At 31.7% G+C, this 21970-nt stretch overlaps 1 protein-coding gene across 2 annotated transcripts in view; it reads left to right on the forward strand.

The window, feature by feature from the left end:
• Positions 1–6772: 6772 nt before the first annotated feature.
• The window catches only part of LOC117179099 (protein CASC3-like), a 217134-nt gene continuing 201936 nt past the window's right edge, over positions 6773–21970 (forward strand). Inside the window, exon 1 of one of the 2 annotated variants that reach the window (XM_033370758.1) lies at positions 6773–6963. In XM_033370758.1, the coding sequence (XP_033226649.1) occupies positions 6865–6963 (99 nt within the window). In that variant the 5' untranslated portion in view covers positions 6773–6864. The remainder of the gene's footprint in view (positions 6964–21970) is intronic. The other variant, XM_033370759.1, reaches the window with a different exon arrangement.

Raw genomic sequence — 21970 nt, forward strand, 5'->3', positions numbered from 1 at the left:
CTACTAGAAGCGTAAGAATAAAATAATAATTATTAAAAGAAACTAATTTATAAATTAAAAATTTCAGTATTTGTAAAATTTTGAATATTCTTCGAGTATAACCTGTCAATTCAAATTATTTAATTTTAAACGTTTTAAATGAAATCACTTATGATTCGGCAATACATTTTTTTCAAGTTTAGGATATAAATAATTTAAAGCTTCAATAAGCAGATTATTCGATGTCAAACCTCGTGAAAATTGGAATGAATGTGAAGCCTTTGAAATCGAAAACTTTTTATAAGGAGTGGAATTTTAAATTGAAAGGTTTTAATATATTTTCCATTTAAAACATTCAAATTGAGTAATTTTATAAACAGAAATTTCAAGAATTGTATTATTTGAAATTTTTTCATAGAGTTCATACATTAAAAATACAATCATTAATGTTTAAAAATTTTGAATATGCCTCAAGTATAATCTGATAAATTTAAATTATTTGATTTTGAAACTTTTGAACTGAAAATTGTAATGCAGAATTCGAAATGTTTATATTTGGGTATTATCAGATTTTGGAGGCCATTAATTTAAGCCTAATCAAGTTGAAAGGCTTACAGTTGACAATTTTATGATATTAAACCCTTATATTCAAAACCAAATTAAATTTCAATTTTAAATTTTTTAATTGTTTAGTATTTGATTCGGAAATTCAGAATTTGTTCAATGCTTTACATTTTTAATTTTACACTTTCAAACCTTTTTGTTTAATTTGAGTCATCGAGAAAAAAATGTTGCATTTTAGTAGACACGACTTGTTTTTACGTAAAAAAATTAATTTAGAAAATATTCCGCGCGCCAAGGTGAACAAACTTTAGAGAGTAACTTTTTTCTCCAAGTTTAAAAGATTTAAGAAGTAAGAAAAAATCTTGATTGGAATATATTGATTTTTGAAGAACAAGAAGCTTTAAGCATTATAACGCTAGGCGTAAATGATTTTAATATTTCTTCCTTTTTAATTTAATAAACTCAATATTAAAATGGAAGTTTTAATATTGTCAGAAATAAATATTCACTTCAACTTCAAGTACCTAGAAGACAGTTTGGAATTGTCATGTTCATTGTAATTTTTACATTATGTCTAATTGTCTACTGTGTTATGAATTGCAGTTAAAAGAAAGTTGTGAATAATACAATAGAGCGGAATTGAACTTCGGTTTTTAATCAAGATCTTTGAAAAGGAGTATACAATTTTTGAAAAAATAAGTCTGACAAAAAAGTGCCAGATCATGTATTTTTTGGTTCGATTCATAATTTTATTCAAATATGAAATTCCTTCCTAATTTCTTTTTAATTATGCAAGAAATAAACATTGTAATATCTTTTTTAAATAAAAAAGTGGGTTTTTTGTATGATTGTTGTTATTTTTCTTAAGAAAACCTTTTTTGTTAATGAGGTAATTAATTTATAATGCATAAACCTTTAAAATGTTATAAAAGAAACTGAAAGTTAATCAAATATTTAAATTATTAGAAAATAAATTTATTTACGAACAAATTTAAACAAGCAAGTTTTTTATTAAAGGAAAGAATTTAAAATAATTATTTTAGCAAAATCAAACACTTTTAATGGAATTAAATATGCAAACAGTTAAACAAAAAAATGCAAACAAAAGGTTAATCGACCAGCTGGAAAGTATAGTTTTCTATACATGATCGGTGGAGAACAATTTAAAGTTTCAACTTATTTTTCTCAATAAATACAAAATAAAAAAATAAAGGAAATGATTAAAGGAAACTAAATAAAAAACTAAGGAAACTTATATATTTATTAAAAATTAAATAAAATAAAAACAGCGTCAAATTCTTTTAAAAATATAGACTATTAAAGTACATAATAGTTCTGTGATTTTATAGCATTGGTTTATATTATTTTTCATGGTTGCGGTTTAAAAAATGTAATCAGCTCATATATTAAAATAACCAAAAGACTAAAATTATGGCAATTTTTTTGCCAATTTCTAGTATTAAATGATAATAAAAAAAAATTAAGTAAACTTACATTTTTTCTTAAAGTTAGATTTCTGGAGCAGGGAAAATGAAATTTTGTAAGATTGAGTTACTTCTTATTTCAATTTGAAAAAATGGTTGATATTTATAACATGGCCTTAGCTAAACTGTAGGAGACAGCCGTAATTTCCTTTGACTTTCGATAATGCTTCTTGCACTTTACAGCTGTTAAAAAACTCATATACCACTTAATTCACTAATATTTAAAAAATTCAACATTTCAGAAGACATTTGTCTAGGTCTATAAGGAAATTCAGGAAAAAAATTTTTTAAAAGTTTTTATAAGGAAATTTCTTTTCAGAATTTTTATTTCTTCAACCAGAAAAAAATAGTAAGGACATACCACCACAATTCTGGTTGGTTTAACCAGACAGCTTTTTTTAGTTTATTTAAATTTAAATAAAACTTAACTGTATCTTCAAATTCAGTTTTCTACTAATTTCCAAAAAAATTATAACTTAAATAAAAAATAAACTTTTTAATTCAAATTTGTTATTACTATTTTATACCAACATCTTTGTTACATTTTGGGCATAATTTTGATTTCAAAAAGTCTTTAGAGTTCTCTAATTCCTTCAAGACCTTTTCTACTCAATTAAAATTATTTTTCCATTCACTTATAAAGTAAAATTAGATTATTACCATTTTGGATTTCAAATGCACTATAATTTGGTGCGACCGAATATATAGCTGCCTGTCGCGCCTCTACAAACAAGTGGCGGAACCAATCGGTACATGTCACGCCTCTACAAGTATGTGGCCGAACTAAAAGCAATATATACATGCAGGACCACAAACTTGCCTGCCGCGCTACTTACCGGTATGTGGTGCAACTAATCTCATGCCGTATCTAGGCCCTAATATCTTTGGTATTAGCCGATTGACAGCACTCCAACGAGTTAACAGATTCAAATGCTCCAAATCGATAGAGCGCGCCATTCTGTGAATCTGCATTCTTAACATTTCTAATTCACAGCAGCGTGCGTCCAATCGTTTCTTTTCTACTGGGCAGTTTCGATATATGCAGGTTATATATTAGCCGAGTGTAAAAACTTTCCTTGTTTCCCTTTTTTTCACAAATTATCTGCAAAAACATAGTAATATTTAATTTTGTTATATAAATACTTAGCCCACAATAATTCCCGTCGTTAGTACACATTAACAAAAATACTTGAATCACCAATTTCCTTTTTCACTTGTCAAACACTTTCAAATATTCCAACAAATTACGAGCGCTGACGCTAACCTATTCTCAAGTAATTGCGCGGGTCGAACTTATCAGTTTCGGAACACTTCAGAAAATTCCCTGCAATCATCTGATTGGTCGAATAATCTACTCCGCAAATCTGCTGCTCTGCTAATAATATGTATAAGCCTCATGCATCGCCCCCACTTTTCTGTTTTCTTACGATCCGGAGGGGAATCGTCGGTTAATCTAATCCAACAGATGGCGCCACAAAAAGTAGGTCTGTCTTTTTCATTGAATTGCATTGAAAAAAAGTAAAAATAATTAAAAACTTGATGCTGTTTGCAAACAAACAAACAAAATATATGAAAAAATAAGAGTTACTATTACTAATTATTTAAAAAGCAAAAAGTCATGAAAATATGTAGTTTAATACGAATTAAATTTAATTATGAGATACATTTTGAAAGCAGTTTGAACTTTATATTGTTGTGATTTACTTTGCTCATATTATTGATTTGATTATTTGTTAAAGTTGAAAAAATATATTTTTTGTAAAAATTATTAAAGTAATTAATGAAAAAATTAATAATATTAAAGACCTCAATGACAAAAATATCTAAAACATTTACATGATCAGAAGAATTAATAAAAAATATATGACGTATTTCAAATATAAACATAATAATAATTAAAATATGTAAGACTACATCTTAAGTTGCACAGTAAAGAGTCTGTTTACCTTTAAAATCTTAACAATTTTAAGTTTTGAAGAAAATATTTTTTTAAAGTAATAGTAATTTTAATTTAAATTTTTGAGGGAATAATTTGGTAAAAAGTCAATGAAAAGACTAATAAATGAGAAAATGGATTTAACATTATTTAATATAATGTATATATTTAGTGTATATATTTAAATTCACTTTTTTCCTTCAGCTGTATGCTCCGAACATTTGTCTTCTCTATTTGTCTATTAATGATTTTTCTACTCAAAGTATGGAAAAAATGAAATTTTGTACATCCCAATTTGTTACGCTTTAATAACTGATCAGGAAACCTTTATATCGTCTTAAATTAATGTTTAAGGACTCATAAAATACAAATAATTTGTTTATCATTACATTTATTTGTTGCAAACAAATTTGATAAACAAATTAAAAAATAGTCTTATTGTTGGTTAAATTTTTGTTTTGCTAAAAGTGCTCCGCATTAATGTAGGAATGACATTTAATAACAAAAATCATTTAAAAACTCATAATAGCTATTGTTATAAACAATTCTTGTGGCAAAATATTAGAATTTAAGATTTAAAAATTATTATTTCCTTCAAGCGCCAGAAAAACTTCAGGTATTCCTTAAAACAATAAATATTTAATTATATTTGACAAAATATAACAATTTAAATTGTTGTAAACACATAAGATGAAGAAATTCAAAATTGTGCTCCTTTCGCACAGAAATTTTTTTTACACTGGAAATGTTTTAAGGTGTTGGACGAATAACTGCCAGTCACAAAAATATTTGAGAAGTTAACAATAACCATTGTTATAAATAATTCTCATGACAAAATTTTGAAATTTATGGTTTTATAAAAAATTTTATTTTCTTTAATCGTTACAATGGCTATTCCTAAAAAATATATCTTTGATCATATTTAGTGGAATATAACAACTTAAACGTTTATAAACAATTGACATTAAAAATTTCCCAATGTTGGCAGTCTCCCTTGGAAAAAGTCCACCTTTTAATCGTAATAGATTGGAAATGAATCATAACACTGCATGCTAAGATTCACTCAATACAAAATCTTTTGACAATAACCCACCGACTTGGCCATCAAAGAAAATTTTAATTTGATAAAACCTTAAGTTTAAATATTTTGTCACAAGAATTGTTCCTAACAGTGGCCATTATTAACTTTTCTAATATTTTTGTGACTAGCAGTCATTCGTCCAATAGCCTAAAACATTTTCAGAGCAAAAGAAAATTTTCTATGCGAAACGGGCTAACATTTAAAATTTGTTTACAAAATTCAAATTCTTATATTTGATCAAATATTTATTATTTTAAGGCACACCTGAAGTCGTTCTGGCCATTGAAGGAAATTATAAATTGAAAAATCTCAAATTCTAATATTTTTCCACAAATATTGTTTATCACAGTGGTTATTATAAACTTTTAAATTGTTTTTGTTATCAAATGCCATTCCTACATTAATGGGAAGCACGTTTAGGAAAAAAAAATCACCGATAATAAGACTTTGTTCATACTTTGACTGGAAAAATGATTAATAAAAAAATATATGAGACAAAATTTCGGAGAGTCAAGATCTATAGAATTCAATGATCTTTAGTTTAAAACAGAAAAATTCAAAATCGCAAGAAAATTGAAGGCTCTGGACATTTTCGAATGAAAAAAGTGCAATTCCTCCAACTGTGCGTCATGAGTACAGTACGCTTGCTTATGGATTTTAATAGCTTATAGTCTGTTTATTTTAGAAATGAGATTTGCAATAATATAATTAACTATTTAATTCAAAATCTTCTTTAAATTTAAATTTGTCAATAAAATTATTAGGGGCTGAATGCGGCGAAAAAAAGCTTTCAAAATTAAGCAACAAATAAATTATTGAACTGTATAAACATATGTATGATGTTTGGTCCAATTCAAATAAATATATACATTATATTGAATAATATTAAATCCATTTTCTCATTCATCATTCGTGTCATTGACATTTTACCAAATGATTCCCTCAAACACTTTAATTACAATTACCACTACTTTCTAAAAATATTTCCTTCAAAACTTGAAATTGTTAAGATTTTAAAGGTACAAAGATTCTTTACATTGCAACTTAAGTTGTAGTCTTGCATATTTTAATTATTATTATATTTATATCGGATATTAGTAATATATTTTTTATTAATTCTTCTGATCATGTATATGTTTTAAATATTTTTGTCATTGGGGTCTTGAATATTATTAATTTTTTCATTAGCTACATTAATAATTTCAACAATAAATAATTTTGTTTAATTAGAACAAATAATAAAATCAATATTATCAGCTAAATATATCATAGAAATATGAAGTTCGAACTGCTTTCAAAATGTATCTCAAAATTAAAACTTATTCATATTAAACTACATATTTTTACGACTTTTTCTTTTTTTAAATAATTAGTAATACTTACTCTTATTTTTTCATATATTTTGCTTCGTTTATTTGCAAACAGCATCAAGTTTTTATTTATTTTTGCTTTTTCTTAATGCAATTTAATGAAAAAGACAGATCTACTTTTCGTGGCTCCATCTGTCGGATTAGTTTGACTGACATTTCACCTGCGGATCGTAAGGAAACTACTACTGCATACACATACATGGTCGAGGCAGGGGGCTGATATGTAACCATGAGACTGCGCCCTGAGGATCTCTAACCTAACCTAGGCTATGTGGGTGCCTTGTGCTTTACGGATTATTTGTATTGTAATTTGTACAGTCCAATTCGTGGTACAGTTGTGTGACTGGGGAGATTTTCCTAGTCCTTAAGTGAGGTCGGCTTTCGCGTACTGCTAAATAGCGGTTTTGCCCCCCCCCCCCCCCTCCCTGAACAGTTTTTACTCGAAATATTATGTCAGATTCTCGTCGTCGTCGAAAAACTCCTCATTCTGGTGATTCAGATGAACTTTCAGACTCCTATGACGAGTTGAATGTAACAAAGGAGACTCAGGTGAGTTTTTGTAGAGTCCTCTAAATTCTAATAAAGGACACTTAAAAAATGTTGAAGTAGAGTGGTTCTTTCGTTAACAGAAAAGTTTGCTCCTTTTGTTTTGTAGAGGATCTTTGAATCTGCTCTTTTCAGTCGGTGTATAATAGACTCTAATGGTTCAAAAATTAACTCATGTTGAGAGGTTAAGATCGTCTAATAATCCTTTGCTATACTTTTTGATTTCATAAATTGTATGCCGGTTATCTAGATATCAAGATTAAATTATTTGATCTGAGCTTTTTTAATTACAGTCTTCAATTTGAGATCCTTTAGTTTTCGTGATGTAAAGCTCCTAAGAATAACATCCGAAAACATATTGACCTTTGAAAAAACGTAGCTTCGTCCGATCGCCCGGATGAACAGGAAAACACTAAAAAAATGTCTCGCATTGATTGTAAACGAAATGATAAGTATGATAGTATAATCTTAAATATTTCCACAAGTATAATTATAAGATTTGAGTAGGACTATAAAGTTGATGTAACACGAGTACGGTTCACTCGCTTTCTCGAGCGTGTTTTGGAGCACCAAAGTAAGTTTTTGTTGGCATGCACATTCCGTATTACGCCCCATGCGCATTGTTCGGTGCCGTATTTGCCCTTTTAAACAAACCTCCTTCGCTGTGACGTTGCCACTAAATGGCGAATCATCTTCAGACTGGGCACATTTTTAGTGCGATATTTAGCCCTATATATACGTTGCGTCAGAACAACCGAGGACTGATTTTGAAAATAAAATTTCACAGTTTCGGCTCGCTCTCGCGGTGTATAGCGATTCACGGTACCAATTGTACTGGTTTGACTTCTACAGCCCGCGCTGCTACAATAGCGGCAGGCGGCGCGCAATTTTTAAATTAAAAAAAAACTTCGGGTAAAACAAAACAAAAATCACCCTGTACATACTTTGACGTGATGTACCTTTAGCAATTTTTAATAAAATCTTATGGAAATGCATACATGGAAAATTTAAAGCCTAATTTAAAAGTTAGCGTCAGCTAGTTTAAAATCAAATAATAACTCATTGTGCCATAAACTATAATAAACTAAGTCTCTTTTTCACCTGCTGATAATCGCAGAGACTTGTGATAAAGCTGAATAATTTTCATAAAAATTAAATTAATAAGTGGCTTTAAAAGAAATATTTCTATTTTTTATACTTTGTTTATTATTAAATTTTACTTTTTTTGTTAACTTCTAATGGATTCTTATTGTTGTTATAACGGAAAATTTCACGGTGGCGACATGCGGCTCCCATAAACTATCCCAAATTTTTGCTAAGCCAAAGGCATAAACTTGTCCTACTCGCACTCACAACTCGTCCTGGCTATTTGTGCTCGAGATGCGATAGCCTCTTGCAAGAGCAGCAAGTTTACGCCTTTGGCTTAGAAAACTTTTTGGATGGTTTATGGAGGACGCATGTCTGCATCGTAAACTTTTCCTTTATAACAGCAATAAGGATCCATTACATATTAACCAAAAAATTAAAATTTAATAATAAAAAAAGGTATAAGAAATATAAATATTTTTTAAAAGCCATTTTATTATTTAATTTTCATGAAAATTATTCAGCTTTATTACAAGTCTCTGCGATTATTAGAAGCTGCAAGAGACTTAGTTTATTATTGCCATAGCACAAAGAGTAATTATTTTATTTTAAACTAGCTATAGCTAATTTCTTAATTAGGCTTTACATTATCCATGTACAAATTTTCAGAAGATCTTATTAAAAATTGCTAAAGGTACACTACGCCAAAGTGTGTACATTCAGAAATGCGCATTAACTTAGAAATATAATTATTTGAATAAATTTTTTATATGAAACCTGAAGCAGACCTAAAAGGAGTATCTTTTATCTCTTGAAAATTCTTGATAAAAATTCTCTTTACAAAGAAAATCACTTTTCTATTCTGGCTCTGATTTCTTTTTATTTCTTTAATCGATGTTTTCTTGAAATTGCTTACTTTTATCAAAAAATGTTCTCTTAGAACAGAATTCTCCTCAGAGAGTAGTCCAACTTTTGTTTGAAGCTTTTTCCTGTGTAATCAATGTTTTAACCAAAATAAACAAAAATTTATTTTTCCTCACGTTTCAACGTAATTCTTAATTTACGATGTTAACAATTGCTTGAATCAAATAAAGATAGAGGAAATTTATCTTCGTAAATCGGTTTTTCTAAACGACCATATATTTGAACTTTCGAAAAACCCGAAATTACAAAATAATTATTGCATTAATTTAAACAATTAAAATGAGAATATCTCGAAACCTCTCTATTTTCGGAGACGGGAGGGGGCTACTTTTTGGTAATCAGCACAGCATTTTACATAATATGCAATAAAAGAATCCGACAGCTATGTAAACCTGACAGAAGCAGGTCATCAAATCATGAATTCTTTTTACAGGAATTTCCGGCTCGAGATTTCCCATTGAACCACTGCCCTACCTTCAAAATTAAAAAAGGTCCACGAAGGGTAAAGGTAAAAAATATACATTTTTGAATTATCTTCCTAGCATTAATACGGAACTATTTAGGGCTCTCTTTCTATTCAACGATGGATTTGACTACTTAGCCCTTTTTATAAAATATGCCACAGTGTTGCCAGCTTTTACTTCAAACCAGCAGCAACTTTCGAGGAAACGGTCAAAAAAAGATTATATCAAATTCCACTTTTTGCAGGAATTTCCGGCTCATTTCCGGTTCGAGATATCCCTTCGAACCACTGCCCTACCTTCAAAATTAAAAAAGGGCCACGAAGGGCAAAGGTGCAAAATATACATATTTGAATTCCCTTACTAGCATTAATAAGGGACTATTTAGGACTTACTTTTTATCCAACTATGGATTTTAAAGGAAATAAATATATTTTAAATATATTTTTGATTGGAAGCGGTCCGATTTTTCCATTTTCCTTTTTTCCTATATATGGTATTGTGACATCTAAACGTTGCAAAAATACGTGATGGAAAACCTGAAATCCACTGTTTATCCTGGAATAATTTATGCCTCATTATGGACTAATTTGGGCTCGTAATCCCAAATTTAGGACTCCATTGTTTATAATAATAATAATAGATTCTTAATTTTTGGACCACGGGCTCAAATAAGTCCATAATGAGCCCTAATTTATGCAAGGGGAAAGAACTTCCGGTCGATAATATTGCAGGAGCCTTAAATGATCCTGAATTTATTTCATTTTGGAAAGGTTTGCTTAAACAAAATTTGTTGGTTATTTTGATTACGATAGTCCTAGAGTTCTAAATAAGCCTTAGATCCTATGAATTTTCACGATTAAAATCATCTAAAATTGGGTTTAAAAAGTTCAAAATTAGAATAAGTATGAAGCATCTCGTAAACGATAGGAAATAGCTAAAAAAAAGGTTATCATTGTTAAAATTTTCATCGAAGGAATGTACTGTATGAATAATAAGAAAGGAATATAACAATCTGAAGATGTAAAAGTAAAGTATAGTGGCCCTTTTTTAATTTTGATGGTAGGACAGTGGTTCAAACGGATATCTCGAGCCGGAAATGTGTCGGAAATTTCTGTAAAAAGGGGAATTTGATATAATCATTTTTTGACCGATTTCTCGAGTGGTGCTGCTGGCTTGAAGTAAAGCTGGCAGCACTGTGTCATATTTTATAAAAAGGGCAATGTAGTAAAATCCACCGTTGGATAGAAAGTGAGCCCTAAATAGTCCCTTACTAATTTTAGGAAGAGAATTCAAAAATGCATATTTTGTAACTTTGCCCTTCGTGGCCCTTTTTAATTTTGAAGGTAGGGCAGTGGTTCGATGGGATATCTTGAGCCGGAAATTACTGTGAAAAGTGGAGTTTGATACAATCATTCTTTGACCGATTCCTCGAATGGTGCTGCTGGTTTGAAGTAAAGCTGGCAGCACTGTGGCATATTTTATAAAAGGGGCTAAATAGTAAAATCCATCGTTGAATAGAAAGTGAGCCCTAAATAGTTCCTTACTAATGTTAGGAAGAGAATTCAAAAATGCATATTTTGTAACTTTGCCCTTCGTGGCCCTTTTTAATTTTGAAGGTTTGGCAGTGGTTCGATGGGATATCTCGAGCCGGAAATTCCTGTAAAAAGGTGAGTTTGATATAATCATTTTTTGACCGATTCCTCGAGTGTTGCTGCTGGCGTGAAGTAAAGCTGGCAGCACTGTAGTACATTTTATAAAAGGGGCTAAGTAGTAAAATCCATCGTTGGATAGAAAGTGAGCCCTAAATAGTTCCTTACTAATGTTAGGAAGAGAATTCAAAAATGCATATTTTGAACCTTTGCCCTTCGTGGGCCTTTTTAATTTTGAATAGAAAGTGAGCCCTAAGTAGTTCCTTATCAATGCTAGGAAGAGAATTAAAAAATGTATATTTTGTACCTTTGCCCCTCGTGGCCCTTTTTTAATTTTGAAGGTAGGGCAGTGGTTCGAAGAGATATCTCGAGCCGGAAATGAGTAGGAAGTTCCTGTAAAGAGGGGAATTTCATATAATCTTTTTTGACCGATTTCTTGAGTGGCGCTGCTGGCTTGAAGTAAAGCTGGCAGCACCATGCATATTTATAAAAAAATAAAGTGTCGAAAATTCGGCAATGGGGCATTAAATTAGCCCTAAATGAGCCCTTAATTATGAAATAGGAGACATCATGATTTGATGACCTGGTGCTGTCAGGTTTACATAGCTGCATCCGGTGGAGCTAGAACGGTACACGGTATTACATCCAGCTCTTAGAGTATTATGACTACATCTTCTCGCTCCGCGTGCAGAGAGTCAGACGACCTTTTCAGTCATACGGATACAGATCGGAAAGATGTGTAAAAAGTGGTGGGGCTGGATTTCTGGTTCCTTACGCTCGTGGAGAAATAGACGATTCACTCCTCACTGTGCACCTTAATACAATTTCGAATTTTGCAGATAAAAATTTAATTATTTTTTAATATGAAAGAACGATTTTAAAAGTATCAACAGCATCACAAATCTGAAAAACGATTTTTAACTCGAAGGTTCCTTTTCTCGTGACACGTCCCATATAGCCGTGTAAATACTTGAAAATATAATGTGCAATATCAAAACTAATAAAATTCATGTTTTCAAAAAGAAAAATAATCTGTTAGCATTTCTTTTTCTCATAAAAATACGGTGGTGCCTTCTCGCCCTTCACTAGACGTTTGAAAGGGGTAGAGATTTGACTAACCTTATTTCTGTGACCAGTCACATGGGAGCCTCCCCGCCCCCACGATAAGTAGAAAAGTGCTAGGGGTTGGACAAATCTTATTTCTCTGATTAGTCACAGGGTGCCTATCAGCTCCCACGACACGTTGGAAAGGGGTTGGAGTTTGACCATTCTTATTTCTGTGACAGGTTACAGGAGTTATTTCTCGCCCCCCACGAGACGTTGAAAAGGGGTAGGGGGTTGGCAAACCTTATTTCTGTTACCAGTCACAAGTGTGTCTTCGCCCCCCCCCCCCCAGAGATTTTGCAAATGGGTGAGGGCTTTAACAACCTTATTTCTGTGACCAGCCACAATGGGTGTCTTCGCGTTCCCCACGAGAACTTGGAAAGGATTTGACCTACTTTATTTCTGTAACCAGTCACATGGGTGCCTATCAGCCCCCACGTCACGCTAGAAATGGATTTGACCAACCTTATTTCTGTGACTAGTCACTGGAGTTACATTAATCATTGAAATGTTTTAAGATTGGTGATTATCAGGTTTTTGGTGTAGCTGTTTTCAAATTTGATGTTGTATTTTTGAAATTAAATATAGCGGATCCAATATGGCGGACATGAATTACATAGAAACCGCGTTTATGTCTGCCATACGAGAACGTAAACCTTTACTTATATTCTCTCGGGAGGGGACCCTGCCAATGCTCCTCAGCGGACGGGAAATAGTCGTGCTGCGCGCTAATTCGTTTTTGTGTCACGTGGCACTGCGAGGTGGTGGATGCCAAGCAGATATAACTGAGAGTTATGACAGGGATATAAGCGTGACTCGAGATTTAATTATTAGATATGATGCTTATGATAGCCTGATAGATTCTGGTATATCAGACGCATCAAATTGATAGATTAAAGAAAACCAAAAACTTTGCCCACTGCAAGGTCGTGGCAGCCATGCCTCCTAGTTCAAGAGGAAGTAAACAGCGACTACGAATTATACCGAAATAACACGAACAGAGGTACCGCGATCTTAATTGAAAATATTGACCACCACGAATTAATAATTCCTGAAATTGAAGTCCTTGAAGCTACGGCTATACAAATAAAATACCACGCGAAATCATATGCCATCGTCTCGCTCAACCAGGCTCCCTCTCGCGATTTTAAAAAAATGATTACAGAAAAATATTTAAACTTGCACCCTCGGAAATTGCAGCAAGCGGCCTAAATGCCAAAGACTTAGCGTGGAATATCAGAGCAACTAATAAAATTGGAAAACAAATGTTTAAATTCATAAATGATAAAAATCTTTTAGTTTCAACACCAGACTCGCATACCTTTTTCTCCCACAATACAAAACATAAATCTGACCTTACCGATTTTGAAATCATCAAAAATAACTGCTACAACCGCGATACTTTCACTGTTGACGAACTAGACTCAGACCATCAACCAGTTCTCCTGAGCCTTTTTACTAATTGTGAAAAGGCTCCGGTCTTACCATGCTATAATTTTGCAAAAGCAAACTGGAAAACATTCACCTCGACCCTAGAATCTCACGCTAATTTGGAACCTTCACTAACAAATACCACTCAAATTGACGACGTGTAATCTAATCTTACCTCAAGCATAAAAACAGCCATCCACGCTTCAGTCCCTCAGACTACCATTAACAAATACGATCCATCTTTCAGCCCCGAGATTCAGGACCTTATCAACACGCGCAATAAACTCTGCCGAAAATATCAAAAAACTAAAAGCTGTATCCTTAAAAACATCATTAACCGCCTTCGGAAAACTATAGCAAGAAAGTTCAAGAGCACAGATGCAAAAACTGGAATAAAGAAGTCGGTAAACTTCAAATTAATGATAACTCTATATATCGTATGATTAAAGCCCTAACGAAGCCGCGAACTAATATTCCCTCTTTCAAAAATGTAGACCAAATGTTTGCGCTCTCCTACCGATATAGCAAATCTCCTAGCGACAAATTATGGAAGTAACGTCGCTGCACATGACGAGCCATCTGACCCTCAGCAAATTGCGGAATGTGAACAAATTGTCTCCGATTTTCTTAAAATCCCTAGTACCGACAATCTTAAGAAAATAACCCATAAGGAACTAAAAAAATAAATTAAAACTACTAAAAATAACAAAACTTCTGGTCCTGATTCAATTTCAAATTTAGTCCTCAAAAAACTCCCGATTTCGTGTCTCACTCTACTCGCCAATATCTTCAATGCCTGTATTCAACTAAGCTACTTTCCTAACTCATGGAAAATAGCTCACATTTTAGTTGTTTTTTTTTAGAAAAAAGTCAATGATCCATATCATTGAACCCATTACTATTATTATTCATAATGGGCCCTACAGGCCCATTAGTCTTCTCAATACAATGAGCAAAATTTTATAAAAAATAATACTCGCATTAACTTTTACCTAGAAGAAAACAGCATCCTTAAACCGCAACAATTCGGGTTTAGAAAAGGTCACTAAGCAGCACATGATGCTCAAGCTAACCGAAGCCATTAGCTTAAATTTTAATCGAAGAAAACATATTGGAGCTGTTTTCCTCGATGTAGAAAAAGCTTTTGACACTTTGTGGCATGTAGAACTGCTTAAAAAACTAGTAAATTACAATTTCCTAAGAGGGTTCATCCTCTTTATAAGCTCTTATCTTTCTAATAGAAAATTCTCAGTCAAAATAGGCCAGACACTCTCAAAAGAGAAACCAATCGGAGCGGGTGTGCCCCAGGGCAGCATATTAGGACCGGTATTCTTTATTATTTTATATATATTATATATATATATATAATATTTTATTATTTCAATAGGGTTATATGCAGATGACACCGCGTTATTCACTTCCTCCAGGTCCGTTCAAAAAATTCTGCAACTACTGAACAAAGCTCTTGAAATCATCGAGGCTTAGGCTAAACTCTGGAGAATAAAAATAAACGTAGCAAAGTCAGAATCAATTCTTTTCTTATTCAGAAGACCGGCTATAATTGGTCCCCACAAAATGTTTAACGAACCAATATAATGGAAAAATTCCGTAAAATTCCTAGGGCGTAAACTTCATAAATATCTTAATTGGAAGCAGCATATCCATGAAACTGAAGGGAAAGCTCTCGGGGTCTTCTTGCGCTTAAATCCAGTTATTAATAGACACTCGATTCTAAAACCCGAATATGAACTGCTAATCTACAAAATGTTTATCCGACCAATCATAACGAAGTAAAAAACACGCGAAAGCAAAAACGACCTATGAATTGGCGAGAGGTAAAACGACACAAGAATGAAGGGAATGAATGCGCGAACCCGAGCTCGCCCGACTTCACTAATGATGGTCTAATCAGCTGCTCCTCAAATTTATTCTGGTTTTAAAATCGTAAATTACTATAGAATCATTAGATTTATTGCGAAGAGGACAATATCATTTACTGTATGTAATATATAAAGGAGACAAGATTTCAGGGCCTAAAATGTGTCAAATATTGTGCTGCATATTTTAGTCATATTTTCAGTTGAAAATTAGTTTTTAACAAATAAAAAAATAATTTACAGTTTTGAAGTTTTGAAATTGAATTTCCAGTTTTGAACCAAAGAAATTAATGTTAAGTAAAAAGACTATTTTTTAACCAAAAATGGAACAGTTAAATTTTAAATTCCAAATATTAATTAAAAATTAAAAAAAAAACAATCGAATTTACAACAAAATAGTTAAATTTGAAACAAAGAAATGAATTTACGGACAAAAAGACTAATATTCTTCCAAAAAAGACTAATTTTTAACAAAATACATTTAATTTTTAAACCAATAATTTTCTACCTCAAACAGAAATTCAAAAATTTTTTAATCAATTTTGAAACAACAAAAAAAACCAATTCTTAACAAAATAGATAAATTTGTAATGAAAATGGGTCACATTGTTAATTTAAAAAATAAATTCACAACAATCAACAGTTTTTCAGCAAAATAGTTCAATTTCCAACAAAATACATAAACTTTCGGCCATATAATTTAATTTTCTACTAAAATGAAGTTTAAACGTAAAGAATAAGTTTTTACCGAAAAAAGGTGTGGTTTTTCGCGCTCGGTGATGTATTTACCTCGCGCTACGCGTTCGGTCTTCATGTTTTTCGCACATTTTTGCCCAAAACCTTTAAAAATTAAGACTACAAATATCCACCACTGTAATTTTGTGATTGTGATTTCTCTTTTGTTAAAAGAGCTTAGCTCGAGAGTTTGAGCGCACCTACGGCGCGCGACTGATGGCTCTCGCACTTCGCGCTCGGTTTTTGCATTTCTCCCATATTCGTGCACAGACCTTTCAAAATCAAAGGTCAACGGATTGACATCTGTAATTTTGTGATTGTGGACTCTTTTTTGTTAAAGCTCTTTCGGCTTTAACGAACACATTCTCATCATATATCTCGTGCTTCGCACTCGATTTTCTCCCAAACGTCAACTTTTCTACATTTTTTATGTAACTGCCTGGGATTGCTGATTCATATATTGCAAAATAAGGCACAAATAATTGTATTTATCATGATTATTTTAATATTTATTTCTTATTTTGCTTGAAATTATATTCTAAGCTACAATGAAAGATGTATCTTTTCAATAAATTTATATCATTTCAATTCATAATATACATGAAAATTGAAACATACTAACTCTTAATTCCTTGTTCTTCTAATTTTTTTATATTTTTAATCTTGCTTTTTACGATTAAAGAAAAACTACTGCGCGTCTGGATGGGGTCTAAAACAGGAACCTATATAGGATCCTATGTCGTCTTTTGTCTCTTGTGTCCTTTTTCAAAAAATTTTATTTTTTATTTTTAATCTCATATTTTACGATTGAAAGAAAATCTATCCTATAAAAAATAATTATAACAAATTTGCAGCTCTTTTTTTGGATAAATAAGTTTTGTCTAATTTTTTTCGTAGCTTGTGTCGTTAATCCAAAAATTAAAAATTTTTTATTTTTAATGTTTTTTACGACTAAAAACAAAAACTACGCGTCCTATAAAAAAGTGATTAATAGCAAGTTTGAGGATCTTTTCGAGGCGTGCAATTTTAGCTTATTCATTTTTTTCGTTTCTTGTATATCTTGACCAAAAAATGGAATTTTTGGATTTTAAATTATTTTTTGTGTGATCAAATTTTGAAGTTTCAAATTTTCGTCCAAATTAAAAAGGTTGTTATGATAATCTTGTAGGGCTTTCAAAAGTCAACGTTTTTCTTCTCGACTTTTTTTCAGATCACGCGTTGTTTGGCTTAAAATGTCCATTTTAGTTTTTTCTGGATTTTTAAAATGCTCTAACTCTGATAATTTTCTTTTTATAGAAAAAAGTCATAAGGATAAATTGTTAGAGTTTCTAAGTATTATGCATAACCATACATATAATTTTTAAATCTTGAAAAACGTGGTTTCAAAAATTTTGAAAATGCGATCACTTTGAATATTCATCAAAAATAGATGATTTACGAACTCTTTCTTTCTTTTTAGGCCTTAAGCAGAATACTACTACAGATTACAGATAGTCAGATACCTTCGTAAAAATCGTTTTTTCTGACTCAAAGAGTCTCAAAACGTGGAGATTTGATGAAAACCGTCAAAGTGAAATTTTACGTAAAACCAATACCTTTTTATTAGGATGGGAATGTAAAAACAACAAATTTTTTAATTAAAAAAATACGCTTTCAACTGAAAATGATACACTTAAATGTTTACTTTCAAAAAATTAATTTTAAACAAAATAGTAAAAGTTTCAAAATAAATAAATCATTTTCAGTCAATGCAGATGCTTTTTCAAACAAAAAGAATAATTTTTATATAAAAAATATGAGTTTTTATCTGAAGAAAAATAAATTGTAAAAAAATCAACAAAATTGTCAAATTTGCAATTATTACATTTTCAGTTAAAAAAGTTTAATTTTCTATGGAAATAATGAATTTAAAACTGAAAAATATAATTTTTTACAAAAAATTAAACAGTTAAATTTTAAATTCGAAAATTTAATTTTGAACAGAAAGAAAACAATCCAATTTAAAACAGAATAGTTAAATTTTTAAACAAAGAAGTGAATGCGCAAACAACAAGAATAATATTCTACCAAAACGATGAATTTTTAACCATGTACATAGTTGAATTTGAGTTAAAAAAGATAAATTTGTAACAAAAAATGGAATTTTTACCTTCTCAGTAAAAATATTTAATAAAAAAAGCAACAAAATTAATTTTCAAACCGAAAAAAGAATCTTAAAACAAATAATTTTTTTACCATAAAGGCGAAATTTCAACGAAAACATAATTTTATTTCAACCAAAATACAATGAATTTTTAATCAAGGTAATTAATTTTCAAACAGTTTTCTAAAAAAGATGAAATTTCAACCAAATTAATTTGCAAAAAAAATAACAAAAAAAAAACGATTTATCCATAAAATTGGCGAATTTTCTACCATGAATGTTATAGTAACTTTTTCAATGAAAAAAATAAATACAAAAAAGAGAAATTTACTAAACAATTTTAACCAGATAGTTGAATTTGTCAACTAAAAAAGATAATATTCCAGTCTGGAATAGAATAGTTTAAAAAAAATTTCAGAAAAATAGAATGATTTTTTACCCAAAATATCGATTTTCAAACAAGCAGTAAAACTTCTCTACCAAAAGGACGAACTTTCAACAGAAAAAACCCACTACTAAAAAAGAATTTTCAACCAAAATGTTTATTTTCTTTCAGTAAAAAAAAAGTTTAGACAAGTAGATCAAAAATCATCATTCCATTGACAAAAACTATTTCACTAAATGAGTCGACAAAATAACAGAACTCAATGAATTAAAATTTTTATTTAAAACAATTGAGGTGACGGATGTGACAACTCGTCAAGCGCCCGAAACCGCGTAAAAGTATTGTCCACCCGAGAAAATCTATTAATATAAAAAAGTGACCAAAGCGTAAAACAAAATACACCTTCGTATTCAGCTTGAGGCAGCCGAAAAATTTGTCTTATGAAACTTTTTCATTCGATAATTATTAATCAAGATAAACAATAAAGAATCAGGAAGAAGATAATAATAAAAAGGTAGAGGAGATGCAAGGTAGGATGAAGAAACTTGAAAGCTCGAACCGGGATTGTGGTGGGGGCGAGAGTGGGAATAAGGAGATGGAAAGGCTGAAAAAAATGAACAAAGAATAGAAAGGAAAGCGAAAGAAAAAAGAAAATTAAACATAGTGATAAAGGGTATAAGATTAGAGGGGACATAGCTAAAGGAAGTGGTGGACCAAGTACTAAAGAAGATTGGTGCTAAGGTAGAGATAGAGGAAATGCGAAATGTATGAAAGGAGGAGCGAAGAGGGTAGATAATGGTACTGGTGAAACTAAATAAATGGGAACATAAGAGGGAGGTGATGACAAAGAAGAGGTTATTATATGGAAGCCATATTTGGAGGACATATCAAGGGACGGAATAGTTAAGGTTTGGGGAATAATGAAGGATGGAAAGCCACCTGGTATAGATGAGATTCCAAATAAAGTCTGGAAATATGGAAGGGAGGAACTAGAGGAATAAGCATGGATAATGTGTAATAGAGTATGGAGAGGAGAGGGGTGGCCAGATTTATGGAAAGAAGGAGTAGTTATACCAATAGTAAAGAAAGGCAAAGGAGAGGAGGTTAAAGATTATAGGGGTGTGGCCCTAATGCCAACACTGTATAAAGTATATGTAACAGTTCTGCCGGAGAGATTGAAGAAAGAAGTTGAGGAAAAAAAGAGAGGGCCACCGAATCAGACAGGGTTTAAAAAAGGAATGGGGGTAATGAACAAAATATATGTTCTGAACTATCTAGTAAACAAGAGAATTAAAAGGAAAAAAGGGGCAATGATAGCAATGTTCGTGGACTTAAAGGCAGCGTTTGGCTCATTAGACCGAGGCGAAATAAAAAAAAGTTATGGTAAAAAGAGAAAAGGTTAGGGACGAGTTAGGATAGGGAAGGAAAAGATATATACACTGGAATAGTGTTGATGGCACAGGATGAAAAAGGGATGACGGAATTAATTATAGGATTAGAGAAATACTTAGATGGGAAAAACCTGAATGTAAATGTAGAAAAGACAAAGATAATGAGGTTTAGAAAAGGAGGGGGAAGGAAGAAAGAATGGACAGGGAGATGGAAGGGAATAAAGTAAGAAGTAAAAGAGTATAAATATTAGGGATATATCTTGCAAACGAATGGAGATCATACAGCGCATATAAGAGAAAGGATAAAAAAAGCAGCAGGGGTAATGAAACAGATATGGGGATAGGAAAAGAAGATTTAAAAAATTGGAGAAGAAGAATGTGGTTATTTGATACGCTGGTATGGCCGGTATTAGGTTATGGAGCAGAGATATGGGATGGAAAGAAAGGAAAGATATTGAAAGTTGACAAGAAAGGTATATAAGGTGGACACGAGGGGCAGACTGGAGCACGCCAGGATATATGGTGAGAGAAGAAGCGCAAAGGGATAAGTTAAGTATTAGAGTGGGAAAGAGGGAATGGAAATTTTAGACGAAGCTGAGGAAGGGAAAGGGAGGGGAGTTGACGAGAAAGTGTTTGTTGGAGGTAGAAGAGAGGAGAGGGAGGGCGATCGAATTAGCGAGATGGGAAGAAGAAAGGAGGGAGCTCTTTGATGATAGAGAAATAGAAAACGGGACTGGAGTAAACTATGAAGAATTGGAGAAAAGGGAGAGGGAAAGACAAATAATAGAAAGATGGGGGATGATTGAGGAATCAAAATACAATAAATGGTATAAGATGTTAAAAAAGGAAGGAGTACCAAAGTACTTAGAAAAGGGATGGGGAGAGAGAAGGTGGACCAGAATAGCAAGATTTAGATTGGGAAACGAGGTAAGGGAGGGGATGTACTGGGAAAAAAAGAGAACAGCAAGTGTAGAATATGTGAATGGGAGGAGGAAACATGGGAGCAGGTATGGGAAGGGTGTAGGAGAGGAATGGAAGATAAAGGAAGCTGGCAAGAGAATGTGGTTAAAATTCTAGGGGAGGATGGATTAGGAGAAAAATGGATGAATGAGTTGGAGGGTGCTAGAGGAACGAATGAAAGAATGCATGTGAAAGAAGGCAAATGGAGGTATAAAAAAGTTAAAGAAAAAGGAAACAGAAGTCGCTTAGATTAGAAGCGTAAAGATCTCTCGCTTGCACTCTCGCTTTCGTTCGCTTGCTCACTCACTCGTTTGCTAATAAGTCCTAAATTGTGCTATAGCAGGAAATAGAGATAAGAAACTAGATGTAAGGCTTTATGTAATTAGTTGTAAATAATTGTATATATAGAAAGGATAAGATTGTAAAAAAATAGATATATGCGGAAAGATTGTAAGGAATGCAAGTCATGAAAACCCTTAGGTGACACATTATAAATAAAGAAGAAGAAGATAAACAATAAAAACTTGAACAAATTTCCGATCAAAAATCGATGTTTTGTAAAAAATTACTGGCGATTATTCTCCTGTTTTTTGATAAAAATACTTTTTTTTTATATGGTTTATTTTCAATATATAAGGGATGATTACAAGCAACGCGCTTTGTCTAAAAAACTAATATGTTTGTTTTTCTTTAATAAAAAATTGATTCTGAAGGAAAACCACGTTTAGCCAACTTCGAGCAGTAGGACGGCCATCGAAAAAATGTTAGTTGATATAAATTTTCGAGAAAGTTCTTCACTAGACTTTATGAAAGTTTTTCTGAAAATTTGAAGAAAGAATTGGAGAAAGAATGAAAATGAGG

Source organism: Belonocnema kinseyi, chromosome 8 (assembly GCF_010883055.1).
Source record: "Belonocnema kinseyi isolate 2016_QV_RU_SX_M_011 chromosome 8, B_treatae_v1, whole genome shotgun sequence".
Lineage (NCBI taxonomy): Eukaryota > Metazoa > Arthropoda > Insecta > Hymenoptera > Cynipidae > Belonocnema > Belonocnema kinseyi.